At 43.0% G+C, this 19,402-nt stretch overlaps 1 protein-coding gene across 1 annotated transcript; it reads right to left on the reverse strand.

The window, feature by feature from the left end:
• Positions 1 to 1,805: 1,805 nt before the first annotated feature.
• On the reverse strand, positions 1,806 to 17,418 carry acanb (aggrecan b). Its single transcript, XM_070973146.1, has 19 exons — positions 17,372 to 17,418; positions 12,391 to 12,469; positions 11,920 to 12,303; positions 11,312 to 11,486; positions 10,646 to 10,773; positions 10,234 to 10,527; positions 9,680 to 9,934; positions 9,096 to 9,270; positions 8,793 to 8,920; positions 8,371 to 8,664; positions 7,938 to 8,042; positions 7,652 to 7,759; positions 6,385 to 7,497; positions 6,167 to 6,280; positions 5,903 to 6,061; positions 5,181 to 5,263; positions 4,957 to 5,101; positions 4,613 to 4,795; positions 1,806 to 3,668 (listed from the first exon to the last, which is right to left on the reverse strand). Exons 1-19 carry the CDS (start codon positions 17,372 to 17,374, stop codon positions 3,577 to 3,579), a joined length of 4,017 nt encoding a protein of 1,338 aa, XP_070829247.1. The 5' UTR covers positions 17,375 to 17,418; the 3' UTR covers positions 1,806 to 3,576.
• Positions 17,419 to 19,402: the final 1,984 nt, after the last annotated feature.

Raw genomic sequence — 19,402 nt, forward strand, 5'->3', positions numbered from 1 at the left:
AAAAATACACATCTATAGCCGTGCTAGGGTTAGGTTTGGGTCAGGGTTAAGGTTACCCTAGCATCATGCTAAGAGCTTAGAGCAGGCATTTTAAGGTTAGCATGTTAGCATACTTACAAATAATGTCAGCACATAGCACAGTAAGGTGCAAAAATTTAATTTAATTTAATTTAATTTAATTTAATTTAATTTAATTTAATTTAATTTAATTTAATTTAATTTATTTAACATGGCACCACACTAGCATTAGCATCAATGATTAACTGATAAATACGAATGAAGCTGACAGGAATCCAGTGTAGTTTTTGTGGCACTCTGTCTTGATTGAAGTAGACCTCCCTTTTGTTATTCTGGACAAATCAGAGATGTGGTATCTGGAGGTCTGGAACCAGACTCCAACTAAAGTCATTTGGGATTACTTCTGGGCCCCAGAAGTGTCTATACTATACTTAAAGGCCATTCATGTAGTCATTGCTAAAATTTGATTCATGCCTCAAATGAATAACCTGCTCAGAAATCTGTTTTGATGCCCTTTAATTGCTGGATTTCTACCTATCAAACATTTTCTCCCATTTTTCTGGCAGTTTCATAAACCACCACTGGCTGCTGTGCTCTGAAGGTGGCATACAGTTTTAATTACAGTCCAAACAGGAATGCCAGGGTAGAGAGGTGAGATGGGTCACTGACCCATACAAACAGCTACTGTATGTAAACAGCGTCACTCTGTCTGGGTGCAATGCACTTTAAATTGAGAGGAGTCGAACACGTTGCTACGCCCTCCGGCATCCGGGTGTGAACAGAAGTCCCACTGATTATATGGCCAACAGGTTTTCTAAACACGTCCTATTTACACCTGCTGGCCAAATATGAGTGGACATACACACTCACGCTCAAGCACACACACACCGGTATTATATGCCTACACATTTTGCCACATACACATCAGATAAATGCACACACACACTTACAGTGTGGCTCTGCAAACACACCACAGAGATGCATATACACTTGCAACCACACATACTGATATACATACAGGGTTACTCTCCCTGTTTCACACAAACACACACAGAGCAGATCTGTTTGCGGTGACTGTAGTGATGAAGGTAGGCGCTGTAGAGGCTGATGAACGAGCTATTTACTGTGTGTTTTTTCACGGTTGGGTTGCACAGGAAGGTGAAAACAAGCTAAACGCCAGGTTTGTTCCTCTGGCTCAGAGAGTTTACTCAGATTTAACAGCTCCAGGGAAAATTGATGTTTCCAGAAAATGAAAAATCTGTGTGTGTGATTTAGTTAGTGCATACAGTGCAAAGAGCCCTGTACAGTGGCCTAAAATGAAATATCAACGACCCCTGGGTAGATAGATAGAAGTGATAGATTTGCACAAGATGACAATCATTTTTCAGAGACAGATGATTCCAAGTTTTATTTGGCACAGTACAGTACAGCATACTGTATGTTCACATCAGGATTTGGGAAGTAACAACAGAAAATGTGTGTTAGCAATGTTAAACACATTTTGGTTTATTTGTCAAATGTTAAGTCCCTACACATAATCACTTAAATGTTGGCTCCATGTGGAAATTTGAGCATTTCCTGTTCCAAATCAACTTAATTAATTTATTTACTTGTAGAAAACTTACAAATCTTTGTGCAAGCGAGGGTTTTCACTTTATGGCGTCATCACACTTACTCATCCTCTGATCCTCTGAAGTGTGTATCTGTGAGAGTACCAGCCTGACTGTTTGTGTTTGTGTGTGTGTGTGTGTGTGTGTGTGTGTGTGTGTGTGTGTGTGTGTGTGTGTGTGCGTGCGTGTGCGTGTGCGTGTGTGTGTGTGTGTGTGTGTGTGTGTGTGTGTGTGTGTGCGTGTGCGTGTGCGTGTGTGTGTGTGTGTGTGGTTGCCGTTTCAGTGTTTGTGAAGTCAGATATGGACACAAGTATCTGCTCTCTGAGTTGAAGCAAATCTTGACCTAAAAAGGTCATGGTCAACATTTTATAACCTCCTCTTTTAATCTCAACTGTTTCCATTTTCTTTCTCCTAATTTAAAAAAAAAATTCTACTGCCTTCACAGCAAATTTTAACAAGTACATTTCTGTTGATAAGCCCCAGCCACATGAAACTCAACCTCCATAAAGATGTCTGAGGTTTAATAGAAAAATCCATTTGTGTTTTCTTATGTTCAGCTGGCTGTCAAAATCAGTCATGCCCACCTGATACGTAACTCAATAACTGCAACTCACCAGTTAATTACAGATTAACAAGTTACTGACAGATCCTGCTGTTCAGACAATTATAGTGAGAATATTTACAGTGAGGAGCTCATCAGCAAACACTGAATCTTATAAAAACATGATTCTCACATCAGGCAGCGCTGACAGAGGGCGGTGATAGCGAGAAGTCACAACCCCCAACCTTAAAAACTGGGTGTGCATCTTTTACAACAGAGGAGCCAATGAGGCTGGATGTGCAGAAAAGCCAGCTCATTCAGTGTCATACTGTAGATCTCACTTGTCACTCAGTATGGTTTCCTTGCCATGTGTCAGCTAAAGATGAGGACTGGGTTGTTGGTTTTTGTTTTTTTTTTTCTTTTTGTTTTTACTGTTAAGGTCCGCTGGATTCAAATGATTAGCACAGAAGTGACTGAAGACTCCCAAAAGTGCATGAGTGCTGATTATTTAAATCCAGGTCTGTTGCAGTGACTTTAATCACGTCTTGAACTCGGATCTCGATTCACCATCAAATGGATGGAACAGCACAATCATCTCAGTATATCTGATACTGTGGTGGTGTAGTTGATCAGTGGTTCTCAAACTTGAGGTTGTGAGACGATAATTTAGGCTCTTGTAGGTAAGAAGTCTAACATGAACTCATTGCTGTATTTTAAGGGGTCACAACCAGAAAGTTTGAAAATCACTCTCTTCACCTGTAATGTGAGAAACTGTTTGTCTCACCAGTCTGAAGCACACAATTGTAGTCCTTAGAATCTAAGACCAAATGGAAGAAATAAAAAACACTAAGAAACACAGATCTAGAAAAATCCCCTAAAAATGAAGCAAACGTTTATCTAACAATGTGTTTTACTTCAGAGAATCCAGCTGCAATAAAGAACACTTTTATTGGGCTGTTTTGGACTTTGTGTGACAATCTAAAGCCTCTTATTTCACTATTTGACAATTTTATCTACCTCCCCTTGTGTGCAGTGCTGGCAACTGTTTGCATAAAATTTCATAAAATACTGGGTCACAGCCATAAATAAGACAGTATAAATACATAGAAAACTGCCTTTAGAAGGTGCAGAGTGACACTCAAAGATCCAAAACATCAGTCAATTAAATCATCACTGTCTAAATGTGCTTTAGTGTGTGTGTGTGTGTGTGTGTGTGTGTGTGTGTGTGTGTGTGTGTGTGTGTGTGTGTGTGTGTGTGTGTGTGTGTGTGTGTGTGTGTGTGTGTGTGTGTATACATGATAGGGAATGTTTGTTAGCTTTTTTTGGTCGGGCATTTGCATTGGTGTCCATGCTTCTTTACAAGAGGGGTCCTTTGTGGCTCTCTGTTGTATGTCCTTTCATTCCCGCTCAGAGCAGCTTCCTGTGTTCTTGTTGGCTCCTGACCCCTTTACTTCTTCTCCTGAGGGATCTTTTGTGTAGCCTGTTACTGTTGGCGCCGGCTGGGGGAGAAAAGGTACGCATGCTGATGACATCATGTGAACATGAGTTGCCAGAAGACTTATAAATTATCCTGAAGTGACTGGTGTGACGAGAGGGTTCAAAAGCTATGCGCCATGAACTGTTCATCAGTGTGATGTCTGAATGTGAGCTCTGCAGGAGGTTTATCTTCTACACAGTCCACACTGATGCTGAGTTTCACACACTTTTCATTCTATGCCCTGTTTCTGTCTTTAACCTCCTAGTCTGGATCCATTTCTTGTTCATGGATTAAGTGGATTGAAAACATGCACTAGGGGCACCTAGGTAGCCTAGTGGTTTAAGGCATTGAAGTACTGAAGTGCAACGTCCCAAGTTTGAGTTTGAGCAGGGACTTTTGTTGCAAGTGTATCACATGCTTTGTATTTAAAGTGACTATACTGATATAACTGCAGTTCCACTGAGATAACTTCTTGTATCATTAATTAACAGGAGATGTAACTCATGCAGTCACCATGTTTATGCTATGTTATGTTTTTCTGGGGTTTACAGTGTATGACAGTAATCATAATGAGCAGAGGCTTTGCAGTGGAAATGGTTTACTTTAAAGGAGAAGACTATAAAGTCTTGTTCAACTTTCTCAGTGTTGTTCTCACGATCAACAACCTTTGTAGGTGTCCTCATTTTTATGGTCTCTATGTATCTCTGTGGCTGCACTGATTAGTTACATTATTGAGAGGGCACACGTTAGCTATGATAAAGCCATGGTGGCTGCATTTCCTCCATTGAACTCAACATTTGCACCAAATGTTTGTTCATGGTTTCATCTTTTGTCTTATTATTTTACAGGTTGTTTTTGGCTGAGGATGTTAAATTCAGCCACACTTGCAGGTTATTGTTTTAAGACTCAAACATTTTTATAATACAGACAGTGAATCCATATCTCAGCATTTCTCTGAAAGCTCACCTTCTGTACATTCCACTTGTGGCTTCTCCCACTGTCCATCTGGCATGCAGCGTATCACAGGCAGGTGGCGCTGAATGTAGCCTGCGTCACACTGGTAGCGAACTATAGAGTTGACAGGGTAGCGCTCTCTGCCGCTGCCCATTGCTCGGCCATGCTCCACCTCAGGGGGAGCTCCGCACATGACTGAAAAGCAAGACCGACAAACAAATAAAAAAAAAACCCAGATCATGAATTAGTAGACAATCCAGCTGTTTGTCACACATCCAAAGCAAAATTTCCTACTAGAAAGGATTCCCACAATCATTTTTGGCCTGAGAGATCATATTCCAACACAGTAAACCTACCAGGTCCAGTCTTGCAGGTGAAGGGAAGGTGGTAGTTACAGGGTACGTCATTCCACTGTCCACCCTCGTGCCAGATCATCACCACACAATCCTCCCCGGAGTTAAAGTAGTTGTCTGGCTGGTTGGGCCTCCAGTTCTCAAAGGTCTAAGGAAGACACAAAGAACATCAATAAACACATCAAACAGACAGACGATGAAGATAGTTGCTGAGCAGCCAAACTCACCAGAGGACTTCCGTCTGTCCAGCGGAACTCATTCTGCACATCTTTGTCATTAAGTCCAATCCACTGGTAGTCCTGACCATTGGCTGTGCAAAGGGTGGAGATAGATATGGATAGGATTAGCATGTGTAGGAAGTGATGGATGAACTGATGAATAGTAACTCTCAACAAAACAAATATCCTTATAGTCTTCTAGTTTCTTTTTTTTTTGTTTACTCTTTTAACCCTTTCCTCACCAAATTTGAAAGGCCAGTTTCCCTCTACTACAGCCCTCGTTACATGGAGGTTAAAGTCATACCACCCCAGATTCCAGAACGCTGTATGCACGCCCCCAAGGCAAGCAGGAGAAGTCACTGGTGCAGTGGCCAGGGCATGAATCCTGATTTATAACCTTTAAAAGTTTGAAATTCTACCTTTTAATTATTCTGCCCCACCTGTTTCTAACATATTTTCTTAGATATTTTTAGACATATTCAACCTGATGACTACTGCTATGTGTTTTTACATGCAAGATACAAATACACACATGCACACACTTAGAAAACATCACACTTGCATGCTTTTGAGTTTGACCAGACTCAAATGTCATCAAATGCCAGACCAGCTGGACACACACACACACACACACACACACACACACACACACACACACACACACACACACACACACACACACACACACACACACACACACACACACACTCTGACACTTAGCATCTACTCACAGTTGACAAACTGCTGCTCCTCCTGGGAGGTGATGCTGACCAGGTGGGCGTTGAGCTCCTGACAACGTTGCTCAGCCTCAGACCAGGTGTCTCTCTCCCCAAAGTGGAGGTAACAGCTGCCCATGAACTCCAACCAGCCCTCGGCACAGCCCTGCACAGCTACACGTACGATCAAACACAACACATTTGAAAACACAGAAAAGATGGAGTTTATACATTGGAACCAGTGAGTGGCATCTCTGTTATGGCAGTTCGGTGACTCACGTGTTGCGCAGTCTTCACCAGTGAAACCATGAGGACATTGACACACAGCGAGCTCCCCCTGCACAGAGCAGGTCCCTGATCTGCAGGGGTTTGGATCACAGGGGTCTGCAGAGGCTGATAGCAGAGAGAAAGAGACTTTACTTGACAGTTATTGACATGTTGGACATGTTTCATGATATCAGCAGAATCACAGCAACTTAAACACCTACACTACATACCTTCCAGTACTTCAGGCTGCTCTACAACAGCAGGGGTCTCTAATGACACTGATGGTGCTGTGGTTGGGTTGTTGTAGGCTGCATCTGGAGTCACTACATAGACTGTAGGTCCTGCACGTCTTTCCTGACTCTCCTCTCCATGTCCTGATTGGCCAAGGCTGTCAATGTACTCAGTGTAAGTAATCTGAGAACCAGGTGGTAGGGCAACAGAAAGCCTCTCTACGGTTTGCTTTTCATGGGGGGCTCCACTTCCTGAGAGATGCAAGCTTTGGTCTGGAGTGCCACTGAATTCATGGTGGATCCCTGACCCACTTCCTTCCCCGCTTACTTCCACAACCCCCCGGCCCTGTTCAGGGTGGTGTATCAGTGGCGGTACGGTCACTTCGATCATGTCGTTGTCTGTTAGGTAGATGACATCACCATGATGCTGGAAAGAGTCCCCAGAAGCAGAGCCACTGCCTGAGACACCAGATGGAAAACCACTTGGTAAGCCACTGTGGAACCCTGATCCAAAGGGGTGATATCCAGACACCTCCTGCTCGCCAGACTGTTGGATGGTTAGATCAATGGCACTGTGGTCAACAAATGAGATGCCAGAAAATCCACCAGAGCCTGACCCGGACATACCTCCTGATCCAGACGAACTTGACTCCAAGAAAGCTCCACTGATATCAATGGTGCCCTGGCCTGCCTCCTGCTCAGTGGCTTTTTGGTGTTTCAACACCTCCACCATCTTCCTATCCACCATGATGATCACTGTGTCTCCACCGCTACCACTTATGTCCCCACTTACACTAGTAAAACCTGATCCTGATACACCGAAGCCAGAGTATTGTCTATCAAGGCCCTCCCCAGATCCAGATGTACTGCCCAGTTCTCCAGATGTGAGGATGACAGCACTTCCCCCTTCTGCCTCCTGAGGACCTCCAGAGGCAGAATGATCTCCAGAGAAGACGTCAGTGTGTCCGCTGAAGATGACGTCCTGTCCTGAACCAGAGGCGGCACCACTGGTGCCGGAGCCGCTGGACTCCCCTGAGATCTCCCCGCTGGCTGAATGATCAGCTGAACCAGAGCCAGACACATCAGCAGAGACTGGAGGTAAAATGGGTCCCACTGGGGGAAATATTAAGAATCCAGTCAAGAGTACATCAGATACTTTATGTCATGTTTAGCAAAGTTAAAATTAGCTTTATTGAAAAAACATAACTGTGGCCATGTTTGCAGAAAAGACACTTCTCATGCACACAGTTATTTCCAGCCCTCTTACCAGGAGGTGCAACTTGGTGAGTTGTGATGGTTGTCTTGCTGATAATTTCCTCTATTTCAGTAATATTTACAGCAGTTTCAGTTTCATTGTAGAGTACAGTAGTTTCAACTAAAAACAATCAAGCCAACAACAAAACTGAGATGATGAAAAAGCACAGAAACACTGAATCAGTGATGATATTAATTGACAAACTACTTTGGCAAATTTAGGATCATGTATTAAAACTAGAAGACCAAGCCATGCATAACATGCACTTAAGAGAACAGATTTCATGCATGTGTCTCACCTGTGGGAGCAAAGTGATCAGTTGTGACTGTTGTCTTGTTGATAACATCAACCGTCACTATCGTCACATTCACACTGGTTTCAACGTGAACAACAGGAACTTCAGCTGAAATGGATGAAATCAGAAAACAGATTAGTTAGAAATTAAGTGACTTTGACAGAAACAGCCTTGGGAGACCAAGATATACACAGCCATCAATAGCTAGAAATCATGTAACATCAACTCATTTGCATAGTAATGTATATCTTTGGTCTGTGATCACTTTATTCCAAAGAATATTTCAAAATGATAAGAGAGGCATAACATTTAATGTGAATATGAATTTGGCTCGAAGGAGTACTGTTTGAGAGACAGTTTGTACTTGTACACTGAAGTCTCAATGTCTCTCATTATAGATTATCTATGGTATTTTCCCATGTCTCACAAATCCTACCTTTAAAACAGTAGGCGTCATAGCGTGAGTGCTCATCAGGAAATCCTGTCTGGTTGGGGTAGGCATAGATGATGTGGACGCCAACCTGACCGCCTCCACAGTGGGACCTGGGGGTTGTGATGGGAAAGCGGACGCTGCGGTCCATCAACCAGCCTGGACGGCACTTGTCAAGCCCTTGCCTCCAGGCAGCATACAGCTGCCCAGTGGTGGCCAGGGTGGTGTTGAGTTTCTGACAGTGCTGCACAGCCTCCTCATAGGAGAAGCTGTCGTAGTCACTGGTGAAGAAGACCTCACCTGAGAGAGTGACAGAGGCATTTACAAACATTCAGAAAAGTTCAAACAAGTGGGTAGATGGATATAGATAGGTGCATGACTTAAAATGTAAATTCTAGTAATTCTTAGTGTGTGACTGGAATCCTCACCTTTCAGACTTTCCACATAACAAAATACGTCATAATGTTCGCTGGCTGGCCTCAAACCGTAGGATCTGACTCCTGGAAGGTTTGGCAGGTTACCAGCACAATTATCTCTGGGTGACACGATGGGATACCTGAGCATGAGAGAGGATGTTTGTACAGTATAATAATACTGTGACATAATTCGATTACGCTGAATTATTCAAAATCTGTCATCAAGTTAAATTATATAAGTGGAAAATCAACTTTGCATATTATGGGAAGCATATTGAGTATTTTGATATATTCTTCTCAATGTCTCTCGCTCACCTAACAGTCTGGTCGCGGAGCCAGCCAGCGTCACATTGGTGCAGGCCTTTCTCGAAGGCTGCCTGAAGCTGCTGCGGGCTGGCAATGACAGCCCCAATATTTTGGCAGGCTAGCTGAGCCTCCAGAAAGGTCAGAGTGTACCGACCAGTGATGGGTCGGTAGTGGAACACCACGCCTGGGAAATGAGACGGAGGGAAGAAAGGAAGCACAATAGGACAGAGGGAAGGTAAAAAGTTTTGTTTTATATTATTTTTCTTAATGCTCAGCCTACTTTGTTCAGAGATCTTGATATCATCATTATGCATTTTCTCACTGTGATCATTTATTTGCTGCCCTGTGATTCTATAACGTCAGATTAGCCAGTGACAGCAAAGATGATATCATTGGAATGGGTCAATGTGGATGTCCAGGGCTCTTTAAAATGTGGGCAAACTATTATTATCCTATTACTATTAACCTTCAGTATCCTTGCAAAGATGCAAAGGTAAACACTTTGTCTCATTTGGGGAAGCGGTGAAGGTTCAGTCCTCTAGCTTTCAGTCCTCACCAAAGGCTACAGCACATCAAGTACATCTCTAGCTTACCTGTGGGAGCCATTTCAGCACTGATGCCTGTCAGATCAAGTCCAGGCTCAGGCACCACAGGGGTCACTTTCACATATGTGTCTGTCACGCTGGGTGGGACGGGCAGTGGAACAAGGGTATGGACCTCTCCACCTACAATCTCCTCACCCCCAGGTCGGGGGGTGAGGCCTGGGTACACACCAGGTGCGGGTGTTATGCGGATGATGTCTGGGAAAGGAGTGGTCCTCATGGGCACTGCACCTTCATCCTCAGCAGCTGAGGAGACAACATTGCTGATGTTATTGACTAACACGAGGTTAATGTTGATGGTTCCAATCAGCAACAATGCCAGAATTTCCTAAAATCTTAAAGAAACAATCCAGGCTTTTCTAGCCTTTGTTATAGAGACAGCTGAAGGTATGACAGGAAAGGGGGTAGAGAGAGAGGGGACGGCACGCAGCAAATGAGCCGCAGGTGGGAGTTGAACCTGCGGCCACTGCAGAGGATGAACAGCCTCAATACATGGGGCGCACACCCAAAGAGTAGATCTTCTTAAGTCTTCATGAAGTCTTTACCTTGGAAGCAGATAGCATCATAGTGGGAGTCTGGGTAGGGGTATCCTGTCTGGTTGGGGAACAGGTAGACGGTTCTCACTCCCAGGAGACCCCCTCCACACTGAGGCCTGGCGATGTTGATGGGGTAACGTACACTCCTGTCTGCCAGCCAGCCAGCGTTACACACATCCATGCCAGCCTTCCAGGCCAGGTAAAGCTCTCCGGTTGTAGCGAGCCGAGCACCGAGCTTGGCGCACTGATCTCCTGCCTCGTAGAAGGTAAACTTCTCCACAGACATGGAGTAGAAGACTCTGCCTGGGAGGAGAGAGGAGGGAGGACAGACTCACTGACATGACAGTCCACAGTTGTGTATGTAATATTACAGCTTTCATGTGGGTCAGGGAGCTTTTGTTGCTACCCTTGTTGAGCGTACCTGACATCTTCTCAGCAAAACAGTACACATCGTAGGTCTCATTGACATCTCTCATGCCATAGGTTCTCACACCAGGGAAGTTCTCCTTGTCTCCATAGCAACGCTCTCGTGGCTCCTGGATGGGGTACCTTGAGAGGTCAAGAGGGGTCAGTCAGCAGATGGACTTAGATGAAAAGTCTGTAATAGCATAAATTATTTCACTGTGTTATTTATTGCAAAACTGTTGCTGTGTTTACATTTGTTTGTTTTATATTGATGCTGTAAAAGTAGGTAGTAGAAATTGAGCTTCTCTCTTCCTCTGAGGAGAGACAGTCTGAAGGTGTGCACCATTATCCATATTTGTACATTTTTCACATCTTATCCTTTTCTCTCACAGTAGATTTTTCACCCAGCTTTCAACTGTGCCCATTCAGAACAGCTATTTAAAAAAAACATGTCATACAAACTACTTCATTAACGAGTTCTCCAGCCTTCAATAATGCAGCACAGTGACTCAGTGGTTTTATCTTGTCATCAGCAACAAAAAGAGCTTCGGTTTTAATCTGCTGGCCAGCCTGTGCTCTCTGCCTGGAATTTGTATGCTCTGTATTGGGGCTTGGATGGATGGATGGATGGATGGATGGATGGATGGATGGATGGATGGATGGATGGATGGATGGATGTTACCTAACAGTCTGATCAGAGAGCCATCCAGCATCACATTGGTGGTATCCATCATCGTAAGCAGCCTGGAGCTGTGCTGGAGTGGCGATGGTGGCGCTGTTCTGGATACAGGCTGCCTTGGCCTTTTCAAATGTCAGGGTGTAGCGGGTGGAGATGGCTCGGTAGTGGAACACAATACCTTTGAGATACAGAAAGTGAGCAGAAAACAGGAGAACTGTGATGAAATATCTTTGAAATTATTATGATAGTTAATTTATATTAAGGATCTGTGTTTGTACCCAACCAAACATCAAACGAGTCAAGGTGTCTGAACCTGCAACCAACAGAACAATGTGCAGAGAATTTTGGTTTCGATATAAATTTTCTTCCAGACCTCCCTGATTACATACTGGGCTGTACATGTGCACAAGAGCATTGTTGTTGCAGAACATATAGTCTAGTTAATAAAGTTCTGGCAACACTTGGATTTTGCTGCAAAACATGTTTGTAGAAGCCTTTGTTTTGAGGTGTCAAAAACACTGATGGAAGTTTAACTACCATACAGTGAGTAGACAGTGACCTTTATAGTGATCTAAATGGAATGAAACTATTATTGTTTCTATGTTTCTTACCCTGAACCTGGATGTCCACAGTGTCATAGTTGTCCTCAATGCTGTGCATCACCTCACAGCGGTAGGTGCCAGAATCTTTGGACCTCAGCTCTGTTATCTCCATGGTGGCGTCAGTGGGCACCAGTGGGTAGTTGATCATTGTCACTCTGTCCAAATACTCTGTCTCCACGTGAACTTTTCCCTCTGACGCCACCAGGATCGTGGTGACTTTCTCCTTGGTGACGTAGGTCCATTTGATGCGGTGGGAGAGCGGGGCGATGGTCGGGGCTCCAGGGTCGTTGACTGTGTTGTCCTGGAAGTAGCACGGTACCACTACCTTGCTGCCCAGCAGAGGACGAAGAGGCATCTCCAAAGGAATGCTGACACGCAATGTCCCATCTAAGTCTTGGAAAAAGACAGGTCATTAATGAGATTCAATTAGTGAGTGAGATTAATTGCTACTGTAGATTTGAACAGTCAGCGCACACTTACCTTCATGGTCTTCAAACAGTATTGTTGCTGAGATGAGGGGCAAGGACACACACAGCAGAAGCAGGGGGCTCATAGTTGCCTGAAAAATACCCAAATTGACAACAATGGAATCAAATTTGCGTGGACAAGATAATTAATGACAGAAATGACAGGCAGAGCTCGAAGCTACTGAAAGCCATTTTAATGTTTTTAGTGACATTTGGCCTTTTTAAGCTCTTCATCACTTACTGATCACTGAGCATTAGTATAATCAAAGAAAAAAGTAAAATTGAGTTTATGGAGGAAATGTAAAATGCAACAAACTCTCTACCTCCTCTAGCAGGAATACACATTGAATGAACAGTGAAGTAAGTGTTAGAATGAATAAACGGGTTTATTATCATTTCCTCTACCCCTGAATGCCACTGCGTTTTTTCCTAACTCCTGTACACTTGCATTCATACTCATGTTATCCAGGATATTCCATGCATTTGTTCATTACCTCATTAGCTAAAATATGGAAATAGGATGTCAAGAGTCTCTAGTATCATTTGGAAATACCAAACATTCCCGGTGAGTAATGAAAGTGCCTCTGTCTCTGAGCACAGGAAATGTCTTTAGTACTAAAATAAGTTCAGGCTGAGAGGTATGATTCATTCTTTTCAAATGCTTTTCCATTTGTTGAAAACTAATGATTAAATGAGGCAATTTTTCCACTTTATAAGCAGTCCTTTCAGTGTATGTCCTTGTCTCTTTGTGTGTCTGCATACAGTATATTCTTAGTGCCTGTGCATGTGTGGAAATACAAGCTGTTATCATATTGTTTTCAGTATAAATCTTCATGGTTACAGTAAGAGTACATCTGTTTGCCAAAATAATTTGCCCAGTCCTTGACATTAGCTTTAGCCTCAGCTATACTCTATACTGTGCTGTACTGTACTGCTAATTACAAATTCTAGCATGCTAACATGCTAGTCTAAGATGGTGAACATGGTTAAACATACTAAACACCAGTATGTTAGCATTGTCATTCTGAGTATGTTAGCATGTTCATGTAGCATTTAGCTCAAAGCACCACCGACAGCATGGCTGTAGACTCTTAGTCCAGCTTAATTTTTTTAGTTCACTGTAAATTTTCGTTTAAAGGCCAATGATCGATAAAGACATGGACAAGGTAATTATTGGGCCCCTATGGTCTAAAAGCTGCTTCTGATGGTTTTTCCTGCCAAGAAAACATTTTTTTCCATTCATATTTTGGTCACAAAAGTCCATTTTGATCAAGAATATAATTAAATATTAGCAACCAGCAACTTCAATCTAAAAACATTAGCTCCGCTATCACAAACCCACATCTTACAAACCCTGATTACCACATTGCTTATTTTCCTTCTACTTTCCACTGCTGTGACGTGCAGCGCTGTCAGATATACCAAACCGTTGCAAGTCCCAACTGAACCCTCATTGTGCTGTGTTCACAAGCCCCCCGACAGGCTGTGGAAAGCACCCAGTTCATTCCAAACAGCCTCACAGAGACATTCACCACCAATAAGCCCGAAACTCACAGTCACAAAACATTTGCAGTGACTGATCTGAGGTTGGCAGCCTGGTGAAAACTGCAGTGACCTTTATCATAAAAACGCAACACATTTACTGTAAATGCAGTGCTAATAATGCATGACAGCTCTATGCAAAGACATTCATGTCTACTGTATGTCTGTGAGTATGTGCGTGGGCTGCATTCTCACAGTTGCACAGATCCAAGACATATGGTACAGTAGGACTAATATTTGCCCTGCTGTCTAAGATCTCTCTGAGAGTGAATGTTGGCCCAGTTTGGGAGGAAACACAAAATACCACACAGAATATGTAGACATATGGACAAATCCGCCCTGGAATAACCACACACCCTTATTCTTTTATTATCAGGATGTGATGTTCAGTCCACCCCCGGAAGATTTTTGTGATGACATATTGTATCTCGACTTTTGGAGCCGTTTTATGACTTTCCTGTCTTTGTCTGACTTTTTCACAATCATAGCATAAACAATGTGTGGCTTATTCTCCTCTGGAGTATTACTGCATTACAGTTTTCCCCAAATTACTTTCCAACAGCAAACTCCCATGAACTTCTTTAACACACTGCTTATGCATGTGCTGCAGGAATAAAAGTGAGCTAATACAACAAACCTTTTTGCAGCTTTTGAGGTCTATTGGTAGTGAAGAAATAGTTTTCTCTCCATCTGCAAGGTAGATTTCTTCTTGTATGATTGGTGAAAGTTAGTTCACAATTTTGAGTCAAGAATGGAATCTCATCTCTGTGATTTTAAGGGATATACACCTAAACACATACATTTTTTTAATGGAAAAAATTTATTCTGTTGCAGCTGGATGCCAACTGTCTCACCATAACATCACACTAATGTCTAAAACAATCAAGCAATACAACAAAAGCAATGTATGCTGAGCCCCAGTGGTTTAACTTCTCACCTTGCTGCAGTGATGTAAAATGTACTCCAGGGTGTGTCAGTACAATGTGACACTGCTGGGCATGGTTACAGGTGCAACACAGCACACTTCTGGCTTGTAGTAAAGTAGTAAGTTATGTATTAACTCCTTGTAAAAATGTCAAAATGAAGTGATAATGGGTAGATGTAAAAATAAAAAGGTAATTCGTTATATTCTTCTGGCTGGGCTTTTGCCTTTTTTGCATGACTTTATGATGCCATATGTTACAGTCAAGGTGCACCTCCTAAAAATGGATAAAGGCAGCAAGAAGTAGCTACACTGTACTCACAATGTATTAACATAGAGAACGCCAGCAGAAACTCTCACCAAGCCAACCAAAACCTCGCCTCCTTATTGCTCACTGTCCGATCATTGAGCAGATCCTCAGCTCTCTTTAAATGCATCATTGACACTGTGGCCTCTGCATAATGTGGACTAGCATTCGTGTGCTCGCCATGCCAGCCCAGGTTGGCCTTCTCTCCACAGTGTGCCCATTCAGTCAGAAGGGTGGCTCCTGTTCCCATGTTCGGCTGCTGTGGTATGTTCCGTTCCCAGCCGAGGTGGAGGGCAATAAGGCCTTGGTCTGTTCCAGCAACGGACAGGGGCAGGGCCTCGGGGGTGAGACCTTGCCAAGGTAAACACAAGGCGTGCATCCAGGGGAGCCCCCCCCCCCTCCACCCACTCTCCTCCAACCCTCCAGAGTCCCACAGCAGAGGAACAGAGTTGACATTGATACTGCGCGCATACACAGAAACACAGACTAACACTCATAAATCACCAGGGGAATGTGTAGGAGCACACGTCCGATGCCCCTGTACAGAAAACGCACAGCGTGTGTACACGTCAGTCCCAACACGTACTGTACGGCCTGTGTTTGAGAACACACACAGACTCTTGTGTGGTAAAATGGAAAAATTCATATTCACAGGTGCGTAAGGGTGCATTAGCACATGCCCACATACTCAGCAGTCTGTGATCAAAGACATTGAGCAGCATGTGCACATGTTAAAGTTAAACATGTCAAACATTCAATCGAACAAGACGCCACACATGTTAATTTAGTGACTTAGACATTATCCTAAATAGAAAAAGTATGAAGATATTTGCTTTAACTGAGGCCTTTGGGTTTTGTTTTGTTTTTTTTTGATTTCCAACATTTGAAAATTACAATTCACACCATGCCCTCACACAGCCTGATGTTACCATAGTAACAGGATGTTGCTCTTGACAATAGTTTCCTATATTTCCTGTTCTTATATAACAATGATGTCTTCCCAATAATTATACTGTACATACAAACTAAAATTAAAAATGTCCCTTCTTTCTTTGAAAGACTCAACGTCTAACACCAGTTTGCAAACTGATGATGTGAGGGTGTGACAGCATTTGTTTCCATTTTTTACCAATAAGCGGGGAAACTCTATTGTCTGATTTATACGGTACATATAAAGATTTGTTGCATATTTTCTTATTCCACATAATGCCATCAGCGGTTCCCAGCCTGGATGTCAGACCCCCACCAGGGGTCGCATTATAAATCTGAGCGGTTGCAAGATGATAGCAAGATAGGGAATATGAATTTCATCTCCACAAAAAAGATTTTTTTCAGTTTTTTTTTTCTTTTTGCTGTGCTGTGCTGTGCTGTGCTGCTTTAGAGTTATTACGTTATTTCACCCTTCAGGCCTTTAATGATGTAGGAAAAAATAAAAAAGGAAAATTCCTCTTTGATTGAAGTAGTTAAAATTAGCAGACAATAGATACGCAACCAGTGACAATGGGTAACGAGTGGACATTGCTTCGTTTTCAAGGAGTCACATAAAGACCACAAATCATTTTGAAACTTTAACAACTTTATGACTCTTTGCCACAATCAGCATCGACTACAATGTAAAGAAGTCAGATAGTCAGTAAATTAGATGCAAGTTCATGCATTCCATTTTCCATCCAGAGAAACCATTCAGAACGCAAACTGATCATAAATACGATTCATTTCCACATTCCACATGGGAATGTAACCATTTCCTACTCTTGAAACTCAGTTAATCAGTTTTACCCACATTACAGGCATGAAATCCCCATGAAAATCACAGCATAAACTGAGAAAATGCAGTGAGATAAACCAACAAATAGACCGTCAACAATCAGTTGGCTGTTAAGAGATGCTGATTTCATTAACCTCACCAGTCAACTCAGCAAAACTCAGAAACCACACCAGACTTCCAGCAAATAAATCACCACTCCCACAGCACAATGTGCCCAAAACCGGCCCAAAGGATCTATCCACATTTTAGTTTTATCTGTTTTGTATTACTTATTATCCAGTAGATCAGAGCAGCTTGATACTGAGAAAAAAAACTTCAGTTACCTTTGCTTTGACCGTACCTCAACCAAATACCTGTCCCCCAAGCAGAGGACGAAGAAGAAGTGTCAAAGTATCCCCTATAACCCTCTCACAGTATTCCTCATTCGGGACTCCAGCAGTGAGTCGTAAACGTACCATTGATGCTCCAAAGCTCCCAGTGCCAGCGACTCCAGGGGCCTCTTGCTCCTGCCTGTGTAGGAGAGCAGAAAGAAGCTCTATTCAAACTCTACCAGACATTTAGATGTTGGAGAGAGAGAGAGAGAGAGAGAGAGAGAGAGAGAGAGAGAGAGAGAGAGAGAGAGAGAGATGTGGTCCACTCCTGCCAGTTGGTGAGGTCATCCAAACAGCCCTGAATATCAAAGCTGAAGCACAGAATCAGACAAAAACTTTAAAAATAGCTGACGAAAGGGAATGTGCTGCTCCTGGCTAATGTCAGATTATCTAAGTCTTTGTGCCGTAACTTGTCTAAATGAAGGTTGATGGTGCTACGGACACAAAATACAGTATATGTTATGGCTGTGGTTCCTGGCTATGTTCATTGTTTTTTTCTGTTTCCCTTTTCCCTTATGTGCGTCCAGGGCTGGAGAGTGGCAGGGGCGGAGCTGATCTCCTCCGCGGTGGGCGGCGAGGCGACACACCCGACACACCTGTCTCTAATCTCCCTCATTAGGGTCCGCCTTCTTAAGTTTCCCTCCAGCACCTGTTGTTCTCTGTGGCCTGAGTGCTCTGTTAGGTTCTGTTGTATTTTGGGTTCTGGGTTGTTGTTTTTTGTTGTTCTCCCTCCCTCTTTCTGTTTCTCCCCTCTCTGCAGTGCATGTGTGTGGCAAGGGGGCGTGGCTGGTCCTGGCTCTCTGGCACTTGATGAGGCACACCTGATTCCCATTCATTCATCATCTCCTCCATAAAGACCCGGCATTTTCACTACTCCAGTGCCAGATTATTCTGACACGTTTTGGTAGAGCTTCCTAGCTGTTTGGTACTCTTTGTGAGATCATTCCTCAAGACTTTCTCTTTTGCTGCACGTAAGAGATTTCCTTTGTTACTTTGTTAACTTGGTTTTTTCTTTCTTGTTTTTCCACAGTACCTTGGTTGCCTCATCGTGCTGTCAGAGAGCCGGCCTGCTCCAAAGTCTTTGTTTTTTCTGTTGAATTAATAAACTTTGTTACCTTTTTGCAAATCCCTTTTGTCTCTGTGTCTGCGTCGGGGTCCAGTCTATAGTGACTAGAGTAACATGCTCTCCCGTTTAACGGTGTATTTTGTTCTCCTTACCAGAAGCTGTCGAGGGATCTCCAGCTCAGACTGCCACCTTTGTTCGGACTTTCGCCATCGGGCTGATTATCATTTTGCCTTTTTGGTTTTCAAATAAACTGTTATCCCTGCTCTCCGCATCTGAGTCCTGTGTTTCAGCACCGGTCGTAACAGTATATAAACTATTTAATGTAGTTCCAAAACCTCTATAGGTATACACATGAACAATAATAATTATTCAGGTAATTTCTCCTACATACACATCCACACACATATGGTGGAGGGTGGGTCTTTGCTCTAACGTGTTGCACTTGCAGTAAAACCAATATATCTCAACTCTTATGGTGGCTGATTGATCAGCACACTAATTACCACCACTGATTAATGCAACCTCTTGTCTTGCTTCTAAGCTGAGGAGGATTTGCAAGACTGGTGTCTAGCAGTTTTTGTTGTAGCAGATAGGAATCTTATAGCAGGTGCTTTCAGTTTCCCTGCATGGGTTCAATAAACGTCTGTCTTATCTAATGCTATGTTATGCTTTAAACTATGCAGTCTGAAAATAAATCATTATTTCCAGTATATAGTCTCCTATGTCTTGTCTCACCCTGATTCCTGTTGTCTGTAGCTGTATGTGAAGTTACTACAGGGAGGTGTCCTGATGTACAAGAGTTATAGAATCACTTAAGAAACTGCTGTCGGTCTCATACCATGACCACACAAGGCTGTGTTCAAAACATCATTCAGTTTCTTTTGTAGTCAGTTTGAAGTAAGTCTGTCACATCAGCCAGAGTTAACTGAACTGTTGCTATGACTTAAAATTTATAATCCTTGTTCCCTGAATTAATAGTGATTAATGTTTGGCCAGAATGAACCTTTTAACCATTGGTGTATTAAAGCGTTCTTCTTGTAGTGCATCCA

This window comes from Chaetodon trifascialis, chromosome 10 (genome assembly GCF_039877785.1).
Source record: "Chaetodon trifascialis isolate fChaTrf1 chromosome 10, fChaTrf1.hap1, whole genome shotgun sequence".
NCBI lineage: Eukaryota > Metazoa > Chordata > Actinopteri > Chaetodontiformes > Chaetodontidae > Chaetodon > Chaetodon trifascialis.